This window comes from Sminthopsis crassicaudata, chromosome 1 (genome assembly GCF_048593235.1).
Source record: "Sminthopsis crassicaudata isolate SCR6 chromosome 1, ASM4859323v1, whole genome shotgun sequence".
In the NCBI taxonomy this organism is placed as follows: domain Eukaryota; kingdom Metazoa; phylum Chordata; class Mammalia; order Dasyuromorphia; family Dasyuridae; genus Sminthopsis; species Sminthopsis crassicaudata.
The window spans coordinates 180,449,484-180,469,555 of record NC_133617.1 but is presented as its reverse complement, the minus strand read 5'-3'; the positions used below and the strand labels follow the sequence as shown (position 1 = coordinate 180,469,555).

At 33.9% G+C, this 20,072-nt stretch overlaps 1 protein-coding gene across 3 annotated transcripts in view; it reads right to left on the bottom strand.

Moving 5' to 3' along the window:
* Positions 1 to 4,869: 4,869 nt before the first annotated feature.
* CAP2 (cyclase associated actin cytoskeleton regulatory protein 2) overlaps positions 4,870 to 20,072 on the bottom strand; it is a 163,848-nt gene continuing 148,645 nt past the window's right edge. For all 3 annotated transcript variants that reach the window (XM_074272336.1, XM_074272318.1, XM_074272327.1), the window contains 6 exons: positions 18,040 to 18,229; positions 16,486 to 16,661; positions 15,244 to 15,367; positions 15,065 to 15,147; positions 9,306 to 9,446; positions 4,870 to 6,431 (listed from right to left, as the gene is read on the bottom strand). In XM_074272336.1, coding sequence (XP_074128437.1) covers positions 6,348 to 6,431; positions 9,306 to 9,446; positions 15,065 to 15,147; positions 15,244 to 15,367; positions 16,486 to 16,661; positions 18,040 to 18,229 — 798 coding nt within the window. In that variant the 3' untranslated portion in view covers positions 4,870 to 6,347. The remainder of the gene's footprint in view (positions 6,432 to 9,305; positions 9,447 to 15,064; positions 15,148 to 15,243; positions 15,368 to 16,485; positions 16,662 to 18,039; positions 18,230 to 20,072) is intronic.

The following is a 20,072-nucleotide window of genomic DNA, read 5'->3' as shown; positions in this document are numbered from 1 at the left end:
TAAGGATACATATTCAGTGTTTACCTAAATGTCACACATGTGGCCCCAAGAGAGTAAATCTTTTAGCAGGAGAAAATCAGTGTAGATTGGAGTTGATTAGGAAAGGGTTTGTGGAGGAAGTAGGAAATGAGTTGAGACTAGAAGGATGGTAAGAATTTAGTCAGACAGAAGAAATGGGGCATTCTAAGCAAAAGGATTATAGAATTAGATGTGGAAAGAACCTTAGGTATCACTTAGTTTACAAAGCCCCCTGTTTTTCAAAGATGAGGAACTAGAAGCCTTAGGAGGATGAACAACTTCTCCAACAGTAAATAGTGGAGAACTAGAATCCTGATTTCAAAAACACTATTTCCCACTCACCATACTTTGTGGTCTCTGAGCAAAAGTACAGAAATATGCATCCCACTGGAACAAGCAGTAGTGGAAAGTAATTTTGGAAGATAGTTTCATTGAGAATCTGGAGAGTTTTGAATTTCACTCTTGTCGAGTAGGAAGTGAGGATCCACTAATGGTATTTGAGCAGAAGATTAGTGCGATTAAGGAAGTATTTAAGGGATATTAATCTGGCAGTAGGGTCAAATCCAGTGTGTGGGAGAGGCAAGGAGAGGTTAGATCAAGGAGATGAATTAGGAAGTTGTTATAGTGAACTAGAAATAAGGATTAGATGGAATGGGAGATATCTTGTGAAGATATTATGAGAGATGAATGGACGGGACTTAGTGATTGACTTAGTATAGGAAACAAAAGAGATATATAAATTAAAGCTAACTCTTGAACAGTGGTGATATCTATAGAAATAGGTAAGTTGAGAGAGATCTGATTAGTTGGAGAAGGGAGGAAAGATGAGTTTAGTTTTAGACCTATTGAATGTAAGATGAAGGTGAGATATTTAGGTAGACATGTCTTATGAGTAGCTTAGTGGAAGTCTTGGAAGTGATGGTTGAAGCTCTGAGAGACGATGAGTTATGTCAAGGAGAGAATATAGAGGAATGAGAAGGCTAGGTTTGGAATAGGGATAGAGAAGGAAGGAGTACTGGAAAATAAGTCAGGGAAGGGAGTAAGAGAACCAGCACATGTAATGTCACTGCTAGCCAAGGCAGTTTTAAATGCAAGGAAATGGTGGTATAATTTAAGAAATGATATGCTGGGAATTTTGCAAGTCAAAAAAGTACACCTTTATTTTTAGTTTCAGGAGGTGTTATATTTAAGATTCTTCTTATTTGACCATTTAAATTATTTGAGATAACTTACCATATTATAACAGTGGTAATATAAGTTAGGAAGAAAGGAAGAAGGTTAACCAAATCTGTAATGTTTCTCTGTAGCATCTGCTTCATTTTACAACATATGGCTAAACTATTTCTAATGATCTTATTTAGAAGTTAAACACAATATAGTTTCTTTAAAAAAATCCAAAATAAAAACAGACTATAAAGTAACCAAAGACACACATTTTAAAAATGGTTATGGTGGCTTATTCCAAATTGCTTAAGTATGTAGGGAAGACTTTAGAAAAGTTAAAACTAGTTCTGAAGTTTATGCTGCATTTCAAATAGACTGTTTTACTGATTTAAAGCTATTTCTTTGTTTGGGGGCATGTTCGTTTTTAGAATATTTTGAACTTTTCCTTATGTCAGGTCAATTATTTTTACCTGCACAGTCTTTCTCCCATCTGGACCTTCTTTCTCACTCCCACTAAACACAGGGTCCCATTTTTTCTTAACTACACCATTGTAATACTTTCCTAATTGTTTTTCCTATTTCCAGTCTATTGATTTTATCTTTTTAAAAGAATTATGCATTATTTAACATTTGTTTTAAAAAATTTTGAATTTTAAACTCATCTTTCAGGCACTTCCCTACCCATTGAGATGGAAAGCAATATGATTTCAATTATACACATGAAAATGCAAAACATTTTCATATTAGTCATGTTACCAAAAAAGCAGAAAAATAAATTTAAAAAATGCTTTAATCTGCAGAGTTCAAGAGTTCTCTCTTTGGAGGAGAATAACATTTTTCATTGTGTATCCTTTGGAATTTTCTGGGATCACTATTTTGATTAGTGTAGCTGAATCTTTCACAATTGAATTTCATTATTTTCATTAATTTTGAATCAGTTCATATAAGTCTTCCTGAAACCACCCTCCTTGTCATTTCTTAAAACACAATAATATTCTATCACAATCATATACTACAACTTGTTTAGTCATTCCCTAATTGATGTGCATCTCCTCAATTTCCAAATCTTTGACACCCAGAAAAATTGTTCATACAGATTCTTTTTCTTTTCTTTTGACCTTTTTGATATACAGACTTAATAGCAGTATTACTGGGTCAAAGGACATGTAGTTTTATAGATATTTGGGCATAGTTCCAAATTGTTCTCTAAAATGGATGTACCAGTTGACAATTTCACCAACAGTACAGTCTAATTAATGAACCTATCTTTCTACATCCACTCCAGGAATCATCATTTTTTCCTCTCTCATATAAGCCAATCTGACAGGTATGAAAGTTGGAATCACAGTTATTTTAATGTATTTCTCTAATTAATAATGGTTTAAAACATTTTTTCATATCATTATTGATAGCTTTGATTTCTTATGAAAACTACCTGTTTACCTCTTTTAACCTTTTGTCAACTGAGAAATGGCTTTTATTTTTACAGATATGACTCAGTTCTCTATATATTTGAGAAATGAGACCTTTATCAAAGAAACTTGCTATAAAACTCCCTCCTCTTCTGTTTCTTGCTTTTCTTCTAGTTTTGTCCACATTGACTTTATTTGTGTAAAATCTTAAATTTCAAGGTGGATCAATGGAGAGAGCAGTGGGCCTGGAGTCAGAAAGACATGAGTTCAAATCTAGCTTCGGACACTTATCTGTGTGACCTTAAGCATGGCACATAACTTAATTCACTGGGGACAGAAATGGCAAACCATTCCAGTACCTTTATCAAGAAAACACAGAGTCACAAAGAGTCATATTAAATCGAACAACAAAAGTATCCATTTTACTTCCCATGATTCTATTTGATTATAAACTCTTCCCTTACCCACAGATCTGATAAATTTTTTTATGCTTTCCTAATTTGCTTATGTCACCCTTTATATCTAAATCATGTACCCATTTTGATCTTATCTTGGTATATGATGTGAGATGTTGGTCTGTACCTATTTTATGTCAAATTTCTTGTCACTTTTCCTCAGCAATTTTTCGTCAAATAGTGAATTCTTACCCCAGATACCTGAATCTTTAGATTTATCAAATATTAAATTATTATAGTGATTTATTATTGTATGTTGTGTACATAATCTAGATTTTGTAGATTTTGTATACTCTCTTAGTAGTATCAGATTATCAGTCTATTTACTTTCAAAATCATGCTCACCCTGTGGTTTAAGCAATCTTTCTAATATGCTTCTACAATTAGGTAACTCTCCTTAAAAATCTTTAATGATTCCCTACTGTCTACTGAATAAAATACAAAATCCTTATTCTGAAAATCAAGGCCCTTCAACCAACTTGTTCATACTTACTTATTTTATCTATGCTTGTATCTATCTCTGTCCTTGACTTCCAGGTGAAATTTATCTCTCTTTTCAAATTTCTTGTATCATTTTGCCTGAATGAGTCTTCTGAATTTATCCTAATCTTTCCTGTATAAATTATTTCTATTTTTGTCTCACATTTCCTTCTTGTAATAGTTGAAAATTCTTTGACATCAAGGTCTGTGTTATAGTTAGACCTTAATATTTTAAAAATATTGAACTGTACTAAATTTTGGGTAGATGTTTTTTGGTATTTTGTGTTGTGGTTATTTTACATGCTCTAGGATATACATTTTACCAATATTGCTATTATTCTGATTAATGAGTTCAAGTCCTAACTTCATTTTGTTCTAGTTGTGTGATATTTAGTGAATTTCCTACATTCTCTGTGCCTAAGTTCCTTCATTTGTAAAATGAGAGATAATGCAGTTATCCCTTCCATATCACAGAGGTTAGGTGTGTGATACCCTTGTGATTTGGAAAATCTGAGTAAAATTTTTTGACCTTTATTTTGTATCACAGAAGAAGTCTGAATTTTTTCTTTTTCTCTTATGGAATGTTTACAGTACTATAAATATATTTAATGTACTTCTGAGTGTCTAAAATTTTTCTGTGTTGTCTTCTAGCTTTCATGTGTCACCTGTGGTTTCCACAAACTCTTCCAAATATTCATTTAATTTCTTATGTTGACCTCTACATATTGAAACTGCAATGGTGAAAGTCATGATGTAAAAGAGATACCTATAATTGCATTGTTGCAGGGCCTTTGGGATGGTAAAATGAAATAATATATATATATATATATATATATATACACACATATATATTAATTATGTATTATATGCATTATATAATACATATGTATATATATATTATTTGTTCTGTAAACCATTAAGAATAATGAGATGTGTGTATATATATATTTTTATATATATTATACAAATATGTCTTATGGGGATTAACATTGCTAACATGTGTGTGTATATATATGTACACACATAAATACAAATATATATGTAAATTTTGGTTTTGTGGCAAAGAAGCAATGAATTATAAAAAGGATTATATAATTTTGTAGTTGACACTCTAATTAAAGTGTCTTGCATTTCAAATGCAGATGGCCTCATATATCTGTTTCAGAGAAACAAGCCAACTATTCTCCAGGGGTGCTGGATAGGATGCTCTACAAAAATACTCTCATTCAACCAGACGGACTCACAGCTGTCTCTATCAAGTCCAACTACAACAGGAAAGGGCTCAGGAAAAAAAAAGAAAATTATAGAGAGGAAAAAAGTTTTAACATTCAGAATTATTCTCTGTATTTAAACAAGTATAGTCTCATTTTATTTCAGAATACCCTTGAAAAATGATCTTTACTATAAAGCCACAACATTATACATATAGACAAAACCTTGTTAGCAAAATCTTGTTACATAAGCACTGGTTGTTATAATATTGTAGAGATATCTAAGATATTTTAAAAATGAAAACAATATACCCTGAAGGCTGTAATATATGTATATATATAAATTCATATATATGCATATATATGGATTCTCATCACTACTTCTGCAAGCATGTTACTAAGATTTCATGATCATAAAGTATTATTACATATGAGCCAAAAATATGCAGATTTTTCGGTGTTATGAATTGAAAATATACAAATGCATACCAGATCTATCTCAGTGCTAAAAAGCATGGTCTACAAGTACTACAAAACTGAGTCAGGGGGCCAAAACCAGAATCAATTCCTTAACACATTTATAGGTAATTGATAAAGAAGAAATCTATGGCTTGTTACGTGAATTTTAAAGGCTGGTTTGTAAGTTTTATAAGCAGAAAAGTAGTACAATATGCAAAACAAATTGAGTCAACAGTCTACTTATGTATGAAATGACCTTAAAGTGGAAGTCATTTACAAGGCATCTTATGCTTAATAAGTACCAAATTAAAAAAAAAAAAAGTTTTTTTCTTGATCTTTTAGAGCAAGAGTGCGAGGTATTATGTGTAAAAGAAACTACTTTCCCCCACCAAATAATAAGACAGAAGGCACACAAAATTAAAACTCTTCTGGTGATGGGGCAGAATTTAAAATAAATTAGTGTATTTTCTAGGAAAAAAACCACAGAAATTTATTTTCTGTTTTCAGTAACTAAAAGGGAGGTGTCCCAGAAATTATAAATTGGCATCGAAAGGTGGACTTTCCCTATATATTTAATAAAAAGTGTGATAAAATACTGGCAGATGTGTTTATACTGGCAGATATATTTTTGCTGAAAGTATCTATACTAAATGACAAAATTTAATGGATAGTTACCAAAAAATAATCACTTTCTTGTGCACGTGTTCACTGAATTATGCATGATTTGGCTAAACGGTAAAAATCTGCATCTTATATTCTTCAAAATTGTTAATATTTTTCAACTAGTATTAACATAAGAATGGAATGCAAAAGAATATGATTGTACAACTGTATCATGCAATTCTGACATCAATTATTATGCCATAGCCAATGATATGAGGGGAGTGCATTTTTTCCTTTAAGTCTTTTGTGTTCACATGGCATCTTTTAGGATCAAAAGCATAAATTGTGTGCAGGTTTCAAAGATTTCAAAATGCCTAATAAAGCATGCTGGAACTATCCCTGTTCCTAAAGTACAGAGAAATTGCTTGATGGCCCAAACTATAGCAGCCTTGGCTGTTGCTACTTCTAGTCCTTTGATGCTACTATTCTTTATTTAGGTGACCTGTTGGTATTAATGTCACAGGGTTCTGTGTGTCCAAAGACGATTATCCCACAATTTCTGCAGGTTCAGTGACCAACTTAGATCCATCCCATGCTGTCTTGAACTGTTCAGGAACAGGAAATTCTTTCTGGAAAAGGAATAACAAGAATATTGGCTAAATAAATGAAAGTGTCTTAAGCATATAAACAGTTTGGTATGTGATTAATAATACATGATGGGTAAAGAGTTTATATCAGAGGCAAATCCGAGATCCTCTGCACCACTCTCCAGAAGTCATTTTGATAACCACACAGAAACAAAACCTATTTTTTCCAAATTATGTCATCAGTTATCTATTGTACTAATGTTCCTCACCTACCCTTTGGCCTAGGAAGAAAATGTATTAAGGAAAAAAATCACTTTTTCACCTACCTGGACATTCCTTTTATTCCCTTCTACCTCAATCTGAAGTAAAGACATCAGTACATACCAAACCTGCTCTCTCCAAAAGCCAAGCAATCAAACAAAAAAATCAAATAACAACCCAAGCCAGAATAGAAAGGAAGAATGGGAGCAAAGAAGTTTTGTTGTTTTTTGAGTCAGGGACACCTCTTGGACACTTCATCTAGGGGTCTAAATTAAGGGAAATGACTATCTGTTTTTTAGTTCCAGAGCCAAAAACCAGATAGATGCTCCTCTAGAACTCTGGCCTCCCTTACTTGCCATTCAGGAATCATCGAAAATGTAGGTGACCTCGAACACATGTTTCTAAAATGGATATTTTGGTGAATGACAAAGCTATATTTAGCTGAAGGCAAGTCAGACTTTTAATCAGGCAAATACAGCAAGTACTTGTTGAATGGCAGCAGCATCTTCAGTAGAGACAACAGAAATCTTGGAAGAGGCAATTCAAAGAAGTCACATCTTTAATATTCTTAAGACTGATTGGACCTGCGAGTTTATGAAGTTCTATTTAACTCTTAATCAATGATCATCAGCAAATTTTTTTTTTTGTTGAAGTCAGCACAATAAATGAGGTTTGATTTTTGCTATCATACTTCTTTGTTAATGTCTGCATTATCAATGTCTTTTTTTTTTTCTTCCCTCCTGAGGCTGGGGTTAAGTGACTTGCCCAGGGTCACACAGCTAGGAAGTGTTAAGTGTCTGAGATCAGATTTGAACTCAGGTCCTCCCGAATTCAGGGCTGGTGCTCTATCCACTGCACCACCTAGCTGCCCCAATTATCAATGTCTTTTAGGTAAGGGCTTAAACTTTTTTTTTACTCATGACCTCTTTTCACATGAAATTTTAGGGCATATGGGTATATAAAATAGCCATACAAATCAAACATTTATTGACAATCATAATTTCACAACCCCCCACATTTAGTTATGAGACTCCATAAGAGGTGATTTAATTTTTCCTTTGGAAGGAGTCATTGTAATTTGAAACTACTGTCATTACCGTACATGAGAGATATATCTAATTTAAAGTATATGGGACTGAGATGGGGGGAGATAGAAAATAAGATATGAAATCTCATGAGAAATCTGAACCAATAGAAAATGTACAGAATACAATCTGACTTGATATGCAAATCAATATGAATTTTTCCACTTGCTTTTGTTTTTGAAACCTGTAAGCCCTAGTGTGTGTGGGAAGGACAAAAAGAGGAAGTGAGGGTTTCTAAGGGGAGTGTGAGATTCAGTATTGTTTTCTGCCACCCATAGGAACAATACCAGCCATGTTTTTGTCTTTACTGGGGAATTTCCTTATATTTGAAAGAACTTGATTGTGGGGGAACCTGTGTACTGGCTGAAAAAATTGACTAGTAGATCAGGATTAACTGGAAAATGTTTTTTCCAGAGAATGGCATGCCAAAAATCCCATCTAATTTGTCTTTTCCCATATAATAATCACAACTATTCATTTTCATATGATTGTTTAAGGTTTAAGGATAGTATTTATAAAACATTTTGCAAATCTCAAAATTGCTTTTTTATTTTTGAGGCAATTTAGGTTCACATTTAGGGCTTGATGAGGAAACCCCAAAACTCTTAAAATCTCCTTGGACTCTGCCTCAGGGAAAGAACCTCACCCCAAGCACAAACAGTTTCCTCCTGATCTAAAAACCCATTGAATTCTATTCAAATTCTAACCCTGGCTGGAACTCAAGCCAAAAGCCAACCTGGGACTCCACCCAGGGGCCCCTTTAGATTAGCCAAAGCCCTCCTTTTATAAAAAGGGCCAAACTGGAGCCTACTCTTTGCAGAGATCCCAAACATAGTATCCTTATGCCGGCCATGTCAAGAATTTCTGCCCACTGGACCTGTGGTTCTGGTGCCTTTTATCTTTACCCTCAACTTTACTAACTAAACTTTACTTCCAAACCCCATAATAAACCTCTTTTATCAATCTAGGTTTTCGGGTCTGCAAATTCCTTTACAGAGGACTCTTGCGCTGCTACTAGACCTCATTTAACTCTGTATTCTTGTGCCAAATCCAAAGGGGTTGCAGGGGAGCTCTATTTGATTCCCTGTACTCCGAACCTGCCACTAGATCTCAATTAAACCTAATTTCATTTAGGTGCCACTTATCTAGTTCTCATCAGGCTTACTTCAGCCTATTACTGTCACTTGTGTGAAATAAATAGAATAACATTAAATTGGAGTTATGTGATCAGAGATGGAGCTGTGGTCATAAAGTACGAATTAAGGGTCAGTTGGATAGCTTGAATGTCTTACTGATACAGAATGTTTTAAAAAAAAAACAAACCTAGGGGAGGCCTCTAACATGTTGGGTTAATCCTCCCACATGGAGAATTAATGAAAACACACAAAAGTGTCATACATGAAGGAATATGGATGAGTTGTGGTCAGACTACTGGAGTTAGTGCATACATCAGAGAGATCCTTCTATTGGAAGTATTGGAATGTAAGCTCAGAGCTGAATAAATGTTCAAACAAAATATGAATGTTAATTGTAAAGACCAAAGAAATATCTCAGCAATCTATATACTTACGTAATCACCATCCTGTGGAATAAGTATGTTCATTTCAGATGACTTGGCACTCACAATCTCACAGTCTAAAGCTTCTTCACTGAGGTATATGTGGCAGCCTTCTGTCTTATTAATTGAAATTGTTGGCACTCTCCCCATAACCTGCAGTTAAAGCAAACAAATCTATAACATTAAGTTAACACAGATTACATGTGAATAAATTCCAGAGTAAAATTCAATAGGCTTCAAGCAAACCATGAATATTTGGACAAGGACAAAAGGATATAGTTCAATGGTAGGTTCCCAGTGTCAAAGATGGAATTGCCATTTTGAGAAAAAGGGATTATAAGAAAGTAATTTTTGAAATTGAAGCTCCTTTAATTGAAAAAGGAAATGGAGGCCCTCATATTATAGCAGCTACTGTGTCCTCACCATTTATCTCTTAGTAGGACTGCAATGTTCATAACCAAATAAATAGATAATGTATTTTCATGAATTTAAATGTTTTTCCCTTATTATCTTTGTCAAATTTTAATGGACACAGATGTCAAATGCTGTTGTATTACATATTATCAATAGTAAAAAAAAATCATTGAATGTGGTAGCTGACTGATTAGTAACAATTTTCTGAACCTATTAAAAATAAGGAGAAGCAAGATGGTTCTGCTTAATAAAGTCTATGTTAGATGAAGATACTCCATCTATTTTATGAGCTTAATGGCACAATTAAATAGATAGAATAAATCTAGGTATCTCAAAGATAATAACACTCTATAAGTGTTGTGCTTTGTTTTCAGAAAACTGGATTGAGGAAAAAGGGATAAGTCATTCACAGAACAACTTCCAAATATACACAACAGAAGAATAGATGCTATGTAATGTTTGCAAATATTCAAATGCTATCAAAAAATTCTGCTTAGTTGTAAGTTTCTTTCAAACAGCCAGGCTTTAGAAATCTCTGGAGTATTCTATAGAAGAGTCAAATGTTTTCTATCCTATCATATTACAGCTTCATAATTTTCCTTTTTGAAATGGCAATTAAAATGATAAGAATTTCTCTTTCACTCTAAAAACAATGTTGAGTTGCTAAAGCCATGTATATGGCACTGATGAGGTATAGAGTTTTCTTGGGGTAACAGTCCCTGCACATTTTAGTGCAAAAAAAATAGAGGTAGTTTGAGGTCATAGAAATGGCAGCATTTTCCATGATAAGTAAAAAGGGAAATTCAGAATTGGAGAGCACTAACATTTCAGTAATTTTTGTTTTAATTTCTATAGTTTAACAGCAGCAAAGAACATTAACATGCACAACACTGGCCAAATTTTTGCAAATGCCAGGAAAATGGATGAATAAGAGTGAATACCAAGCGAATCACTTATGGGGACCACTGTCTGTTTAAAAAGCATTTTAATTTTAATTTTACAATGGTGGTCTAACATACCAAGCTTACAATTGTGACACCCTTTCCTCAATGGGTTCTCCTCTATGAATCTGGGCAGACTATAGAAAAACACTCTTTTAGTTACAAAGAAGAAATCATTTTTTTCCTTTCATCCCTCTTTTATATGTTGAAGTGTAACTAGACTTATGATCATATCTTTTTGGTATTATTAATTTGTATTTTTAAAGTAGTGGCTTATTTTTTGATAGAGTATTTAAGCAACTAAACAAGCGTAGGAATTTCAGCAAATAGAGATGTGTTTTTTTAAAAAGTTTTTCCTTCATTCTTGATATATATATGGTAGGAATGTATATTTTTTCAGGCAGAAATTTAAACAAAGCATTCATAAATTCATCATTACTGATGGACCAAACTTATATTAGCACAGTCCTATCCTCCAGAGAGATAGCAAATAACACTGATAATTCTCTTACTGTTTCATTGATCTTTTGATCCTTTTTTGTAAAGGCTCTGAGGGAGCTTAAAATATATGTATTTGTTTTCTCTCACTATGAGGCATAATTTTTCTGTAATTGTTTTCAAGGTTTTTTAAAATAACAAGAAGCTGAGAGTGATGGAGCACACTTGCAATTTTTATTATGAGGGAGGCTGAGGTTGTGAATTTCTTGAGCACAGGAACTCTGAACTGCAATAGGAGTAAAAGAAGAGTGGGTGTCCACATTAAGTCTGGCACAAAAATGGAAGTTGGCAAGAGGCCACTATTCTGCCTAAGGAAGAATGACCCAGTTGGAAACAGAGGAAGTCAAAGTAGGTCAATTAACACTTTGATCCCGCACTTCATTGGCCACTGCACTTTCAGCAATGATGTCACAGATATCTTTACCACCTGATAGTTGGGCGTGAATCGCAACTGCTTGTTACTCTATTTTAGAAATTCTTTAAAATGTATAAACCAATTACTAATATGTCACTTGGCTAAGTGATCACTTGCATACCATATAAACCAGAAGAAGCTATTCTAATGTTCAAATCTATTCTTATGAACTCCATTCAGGACAAAGGTCTTGTTAAGAAATCTTGGTGTCCATATCATGGACCAGTAGAGATCCATCACTTACTAAGTAGGGGAAAGATTGAGTAATCTCCTAGTCAAAAAAATAATGACAGGGAATGATGGATATTCCATAGAGACACTAATATCGAGGAATTAGATTCCGTGGTTACCAGAAACACAGGAACAAGAAGAGACCAAGAAGAGAGCTAAAAAAGAGTCCATACAACAGGTGCAGAAGACAGCTGGTGCCAGATAATGGGTCATATGGAAAAGATATGGCTCAAGAATTTGCTTAAGAGGAAACAAGAGTTTTTTTTTTTTTTTTTACAGGTATAGATTTAGATTTTATTTATTTATTTTTTTTTAAATTTTTTTTTTGATTTTTTTTTATTATATATATATATATATTTTATAATATTATCCCTTGTATTCATTTTTCCAAATTACCCCCCCTCCCTCTATTCCCTCCCCCCGACGACAGGCAATACCATACATTTTACATGTGTTACAATATAGTCTAGGTACAATACATGTGTGCGAATATCATTTTCTTGTTGCACAATAAACATTAGAATCCGAAGGTACATGCAACCTGGGCAGACAGATATTAGTGCTAACAATTTTCATTTCCCTCCCAGTGTTTCTTCTCTGGGTGCAGCTACCTCTGTCCATCATTGATCAACTGGAAGTGAATTGGATCTTCTTTATGTTGAAGATTTCCACTTCCATCAGAATACATCTCCATACAGTATTGTTGTTGAAGTGTACAGTGATCTTCTGGTTCTGCTCATTTCACTCAGCATCAGTTGATTTAAGTCTCTCCAGGCCTCTCTATATTCCTCCTGCTGGTCATTTCTTACCGAGCAATAATATTCCATAACCTTCATATACCACAATTTACCCAACCATTCTCCAACTGATGGACATCCATTCATCTTCCAGTTTCTAGCTACAACAAAAAGAGCTGCCACAAACATTTTGGCACATATATGTCTCTTTCCGCTCTTTAGTATTTCTTTGGGATATAATCCCAGTAGTAGCGCTGCTGGGTCAAAGGGTATGCACAGTTTGATAACTTTTTGGGCATAATTCCAGATTGCTCTCCAGAATGGCTGGATTCTTTCACAACTCCACCAGCAATGTATTAGTGTCCCAATTTCCCCACATCCCCTCCAACATTTGTCATTATTTGTTCCTGTCATCTTAGCCAATCTGACAGGTGTGTAGTGGTATCTCAGAGTGGTCTTAATTTGCATTTCTCTGATCAGTAGTGATTTGGAACACTCTTTCATGTGAGTGGATATAGTTTCAATTTCTTCCTCTGAGAATTGTCTGTTCATATCCTTTGACCATTTATCAATTGGAGAATGGTTCGGTTTCTTATAAATTATGGTCAGTTCTCTATATATTTTGGAAATGAGACCTTTGTCAGAACCTTTGTTTTTAAAAATATTTTCCCAATTTGTTACTTCCCTTCTAATCTTGTTTGCATTAGTATTATTTGTACAGAAACTTTTTAGTTTGATGTAATCAAAATCTTCTATTTTGTGATCAATAATGATCTCTAGTTCTCCTCTGGTCATAAATTCCTTCCTCCTCCACAAGTCTGAGAGGTAGATTATCCTCTGTTCCTCTAATCTATTTATTATCTCAAGAGGAAACAAGAGTTAAAGAAGCTTGCTCAATTTGCCTTCGCCAGAAAGAGACTTTAATCTATATGAGCAAAGGGGCTAACTCTGAAGTCTATCTCTTTTCTGATACTTCAGTTGTGGAGGCCTCATTAGGATTTGGAGAAGCTAGGTGGCACAGTGAATACAGTGCTGGGCCTACAGTCAGGAAGATAAGTTTACATCTAGTTATAGACACTAGTTCTGTGACCCTAGGTAAGACCGTTTGCTTCAGTTTTTTTATCTATAAAATGAATTGGAGGAAATGGCAAACCACTTCATTATCTTTGCCAAGAAGTCTTCAAATGGGGTTACAACGAATCACACACAAATGAAAATGATTGAACTCATTAAGGTCAAACTAGGCCATCTATGGTCCCCAAATTGGGAATATAGGTTGACTGGGAGTACAGAAGTTACAGTTTTAAAAAATTATATTACCATAAAAGTGCCAAGATTATCCACATGCTGTTCCTAGGGTAAAGGGAAAGTAAGTTGTACATATAGCAAAATAACATCTGCTGTTGGAATGCAGCATGTTGCTATATCATGTACCTGCATATGACCTTTGCAGTTGATATAATAGATAATAGCTCATATGCATATTAAAGAACATTTTATATTATAGACATACAATTAACCTTATGTATCTTTTACAGAGTTTTACTTATGTATGATTTACAGAGATTGCACTTTTTTTTAGAATTGGGAGATGAAGAAGTATCAGATAGTCTATTTTTCTAGGATTCTGTGTAGCTGACCCAAGGCTATCTAACCTGGACTCCTTTTCTCAGCAGTCTGGTGCCTAGGAATAGGGAACATTTTATCATGGGGCAAGGGATGAAAATCTTGGGAAGGGGAAGAAGGCAAAAAAAAAAAAAACTCAAGAGAACTTTGTAAGGAGAGGGAAAAAGATGAAGTGTCTGGAGATTCCTGAGTTGTCACAGGAAGAGAGTATAACTCCAGTGGGCTACAAATTGACTTCTGGCTTCAGGCAGACTGCTGGCTACAAAGATGTGAAGCAGTAGAAGAGTGCTTGAAGTTAGGGGCAGATTAACAGTCAACAATTACAAGTAATAGGGCTTATGGCAATAAAGGGCTTTAACTGTTTTCTCCATTTTTAAGGCAGAAAATAAATGGAACTTACTCAAGGCTATACTGGGGAAGAGAGGAGTATTCATTTGAGAACTGGATGTCCTAATTAAAACCTACTTTCCCCTCCCCTTTCCTTCCTTACTTCCTTCCTTCTTTCCTTTCTTCCTTCCTTCCTTCCTTCCTTCCTTCCTTCCTTCCTTCCTTCCTTCCTTCCTTCCTTCCTTCCTTCCTTCCTTCCTTCCTTCCTTCCTTCCTCCCTCCCTCCCTCCCTCCCTTTCTTCCTTCCTTCCTTCCTTCCTTCCTTCCTTCCTTCCTTCCTTCCTTCCTTCCTTCCTTCCTTCCTTCCTTCCTTCCTTCCTTCTTTCTTTCTCCTTATGTTTTGCCTAGGTTTCTATTTGCATCATAATAACTGAGCATCTCTGTAGCTAAGAAGTAATAACTGCCCTGATCCTAAATCCAGGACATTTTCTTACTGCTATTCACTATGCCTCCTCTTAAGAAGTTACCATAATATTATACAAGAAAAGAATGCACACATTTCTGTTTTGTGCTAAAACTTACCTGAATTTGAATATCCTTGGAATTGATTACTTCTACAATGCCCACAACATTATCAAACACAAGACCAAACTTCTTGCAATTGTCTAGAAAAAAAAAACAAAAACTCCACAAAATATATGGAATTGCTTTTGTATGAAATGAATTATCACAGTAATTCTAAAACCATAGGTACACCCTACCAATTGTAATGGAATTTATTTTTCCTTTAATTTGTAGTGTCGATTTGCTACATTTAAAAATGTATGCCACTTGCTTCAGTTCAGTGTCTGAAATCACAAGGTCATTGCTATTTTCTTGATATTCCTAAAAGAAAAACAGACATAAACATTACACATCTATATATCTATATATATCTGTAGACAAGTTCCACTGATTGTTGACATATACATTTTTATATTTTTCATTTTTATATTTCTTTTGTATTTTTCTTTCAGAACCTCTTACATAGGAGACCAAGACACAGTTTTTACGTTTTCACACTGTTGATGGGGAATGCTGTTAACTGTTGGTTGGTTATCTAGAGTTACCTTCTAATGAGTTATGTATTTCACTTCCATGCAGAAAAATTTAGAGTATCCCCCATGCTGGTTTGAGTTTGATGAACATATACATGCATAGATCATGAGCTAGTAGTTTTCTTTTTACCTTCTTGCTGATGAGTAAGATTGGGCAAAGAAGCTAATGAATAGGCAGTAAATTCTGTGAAACTTGCCCAATTAGATGGGAGTATTAATATTAAGCACAGCATCTAAAGGTTAAATCACTGGAAATTTGATTTAAGGAAAATCTCCAGGGATGTTCATGGCCTTAGTGGAACCATCAACTTTCATCTATATTTAGAATGTCATATTTCCGCTACTTTTATTTCTGTTATTTTTTTTTTAGCCAACAGAAATCTATTTTCACTCCCTCTCAATCTCTACATCAATAGACCAAGTAAGTATAATAAAGCAAAACAAATTTCCTCATTTTACATGCAAAAAAAATATGGCATCCTAAAACCATGACCGAACTCTCTTAGGACATGGATAGCATGTTTTATCATTAGCCTTCTGAAACCATAGATGGTCACTACATTCATCAGGATTCTTACATCTGAAACATAGTTTTTGTTTTTATACATTTTATTAATGGATAAATCATTCTTCAGGTTCTGCTAATTTCTTTATCAGTTTATAAAAGTCTTAAAATTGTTCATTTTTATAATATTGATATTGTAGTATGAATTCTAAAATTTCTTTATGGAGAATCCCTTAAAGTTGTGGATGCTATAGAGGGATGTGGTCACATTAAATCTATGTCAACAAAACATATAATAAACATGCTACATTAGAACAAAATGTGTTGGATATAATCAGTGAAAATAATTTGGTACTCTATTTTTGTGTCGGTTATATAATTATTTATACAACTATACTTACTACTCTCCATTTCTTTCCTTCCAGCTCTAACACGGGAGGATGGTTCTGCTGCAAAGGGGATTGGGGAGAGATGGAAGTTGGAGTATGGTTTTTAGTAGGAGAATGAATTTGTCCTCCTTGAGCCCTCAGCTTGGGATTCTTATGTGTCTTCTGATCATCAGACACATGCCGGAGTCCTAGGAAAAACAAACTCATCAACAGGTATCCTAATACTTTGTGTGAAGAGAAATTATTATCCTCTTCTTTGAAGAACATAAGCCATGATTTGTGCAGAATGACATAATTTTATAATGTTCCCTTAAATATATCTTAAGGCCTGGCCTTGGATTTGGGTAGCATCTAGTTGATGTCCCATTCATATTTAGCTTTTTGTGACCCCATTTCAGGCTTTACTTGGCAAGGGTAAGGGTATGGGAATTCTTCTTCTCTTTCTCCTGCTCATTTTATAGATGAAGAATTGAAGCAAACAGGGTGAAATGACATGGTCACATAGCTAGTGTCTGAGACCAGATTTGAATTGAGGAAGATGAGTCTTCCTGATTCAAAGCCCAGTGGTTTATTCACTGCTCCATCTAGCTAGCTGTAGCATTTTGAAATCTCAATAATAACTTAGCTATTAATACTACCAATTGAAATACCTTTGCCTTGAGTATCCAAAGGTGATGGGTAGAATTTCATGTTTTATAGGTACATAACTAAATGAAATAAAAAATGACTTGGGTAATGCTTTTATTTATATAAAGGTAAAACATTTCCTAGCTTACTACTAGAATAATACATTCAACTTTATTGGACAGATGAGTAATCTGAGGTCTAAAGTGGTAAAGGATTTTTTTAAGGAGGGCTAGGACTAGAACCTTTGTTGACTAGTATATATTTTCTCCTTCACACATTATTATCTATGTAAATCAAAAACATATTGTCATATTTTTTCAGCCTTTAGCAACTATTACTGAAAATTGAATAACATCCATTAATCCCTTTCATTTATTCTTTGATTCAGCAACACTTGCCTTTTTTCTGTTCCTCACATAGAATACTCCATCTTTCCCCTCTGTATCTCTGCACAATTTGTTCCTCATGCCTGGAATTCATTTCCTTCATTAACCATGCCTTACCTGAACATCATGAGATGGATTCATATTATAATTCTTCAACTATTGTGCAAATTCCATGACAGCAGTCACAGTCACTACTACATTCATAAATCTCTAATTATAATGTTTATCTGAGGTTTGGATTGCAGAGGCAGAAATTAAAGCATTGGAGAGTTACATAATATGTTTGTAATTGGCAGATTTTGAACTTGGAGCCCCTGAAGTCTGATGGTGTCTCTATTGAGTTACTTTACCTGTAGGAGGGTAATTTTTTTTCATCCAATAATATTTGTGTATGTATACATATACATACACACATATATTATATATAGTATAAGAATAGAATGATTCACTTATGCTAACCAGGGATCAGAATAAAGAGTGATGAACTGTTAGGAAGACATACAACCGGTGTTACTAAATAGGAGGGAAAAGCTTATTGTTCTTGTTCTCTAACCTTTAGTAATTGCCTCCCCCTGGTTAAGCTGAGCAAACAAAGCAGATCGTGATGGTGAGGACTCTTCTCTTCTATCTTCATTATCAAAGATTGGAGGTGGTCCTGGAGGTGGAGGAGGAGGAGGGGGTGGGGGGACACTCTGCCCACTGGAAAGGACAGGCAGTACAGATGAAGGGGATGCTACTGGACCCTGTGGAAAAGGGGAAAAAAAAGGATTTAAAGACACTTTTCCCTTTAATGTTTGTAATTATTTTGGGCAGCTAGACTATTGCAAGGAATGAATTGTTAAGAATTGGTAGTTCTGGAAATGGCACTTCATTAAGGGATTCTCAGGAATGTAAGTCTCTGCAGAAGTATATATATATATATATATATATATATATATATATATATATATATATATATATATATATATATATATATATATATATATATGTGTGTGTGTGTGTGTGTGTAGAACAGGCTATGACAGTGGACTGAATTGGGAAGATGTCAAGGGACCTGGCTATCAGCTTTAATTGAACAGCCCTAGCCACAGATTCATAGTATAGAGAAGACATGCTGCTAATAATTAAGAGAACAGCAAGACCACAAAGATTAGCATGGGTTCATAGAATCAGATTTGAAGGAAACTGGGCTTTGTCTAGTGTAGAATCACAATTATATATATATATATATATATATATATATATATATATATATATATATATATATATACACAATACATACATACATACATACATACTGACTAAAAGTGTGATATTTTTCGGAATATTGTTTGTCATTATATTTATATTTGAGTAAGAATTGCTGAGGAAAATACGTAATGATTCTTAGATACTTTTGAATCTTTTTGTAAGACTGAAGAAATAGATATTCCTTTGCTAGATCAATTTTTTCCACATACAGATGTATGATAACCTATTTCTAAGAAAGTACTATATACTGTTCTGGGTTAACTAAAGAGTGTTTACAATGTTGATTTTTTTTTTAGTGGAATGACTTAAAGGGCTTTTTTATTTGAAGCATAAAGTGCTCATCTAATAAAGTTTCAGTATTGTGCTTATAGATTCTTTCAACTTTGGAATATTTGTTACTTTTACTAAAAAAGTAATACTTGAATTATTGCTTTCTTTCCTAATGCAACACAATTTTTCAACACTAAATTCCCAGGCATTAAAATAGATTAGTATAGTGAATTATGAGACAGAGCAATGAGTCCATATTTTTCAATGTGTTTTGTTTCTAAGTAAATATGACAAATAGCATTTTAGATGTTAATGATCAGTGATGAAGATTTGGAAAAAGATGGAAAATCTTTGTATAAAAAATAATTCAATAGGTAATGTTGCATCAAAATTTCTTTAAGGAGATAAGAAACCTGACAATTTCATATCTGCTTCAAAAAGTCATTATAAAGCTCACGATCCAACAGAATGAGACTTAAAAACAATCTTACCAGAGTATGAGGCCAAATAATGTTCAGTGAAATAGCATACTTGTCATTAGAGACTAAAAACTTTTTAATTGAAAAGAACTGCTAGAAGGGCTAGAAAACTTTTGTTTAAATTTCAGTTTAAATGTTTGATATAAAATACTTTGCAATAAAAACACCATCCTTGACAAACTCTAAATATTATTGAACAACTCTATTGAGTTATTATTAAATTATAATTTACTCAATAGCACGAAGAGCTAAAACTCACACACACACACACGCAAACACACATATATGAATGTGTATACCTAGTCTCACTAAGGAAAACTTCCCCACACAGTCAAACCCTACTGACCCACAAATTAGCCCATAAATAAATAAATATATTCTCTATGGCTTAATAAAGTTGGAATATTTTGGATTAAATCTTATATAGAACCATAGATTTGGATTCAGAAGAAGCCTTAAAGGTCATCGATTCCACTTTTTAGCCAATATGTGACAGGTATTCAGTCCAAACCACTTTTAAACAGCTCAGGCAAGGACCAGGTGCTTGAAAAGAAGTGTTAAAGAGAAAACTCAAAATGGGATCTGT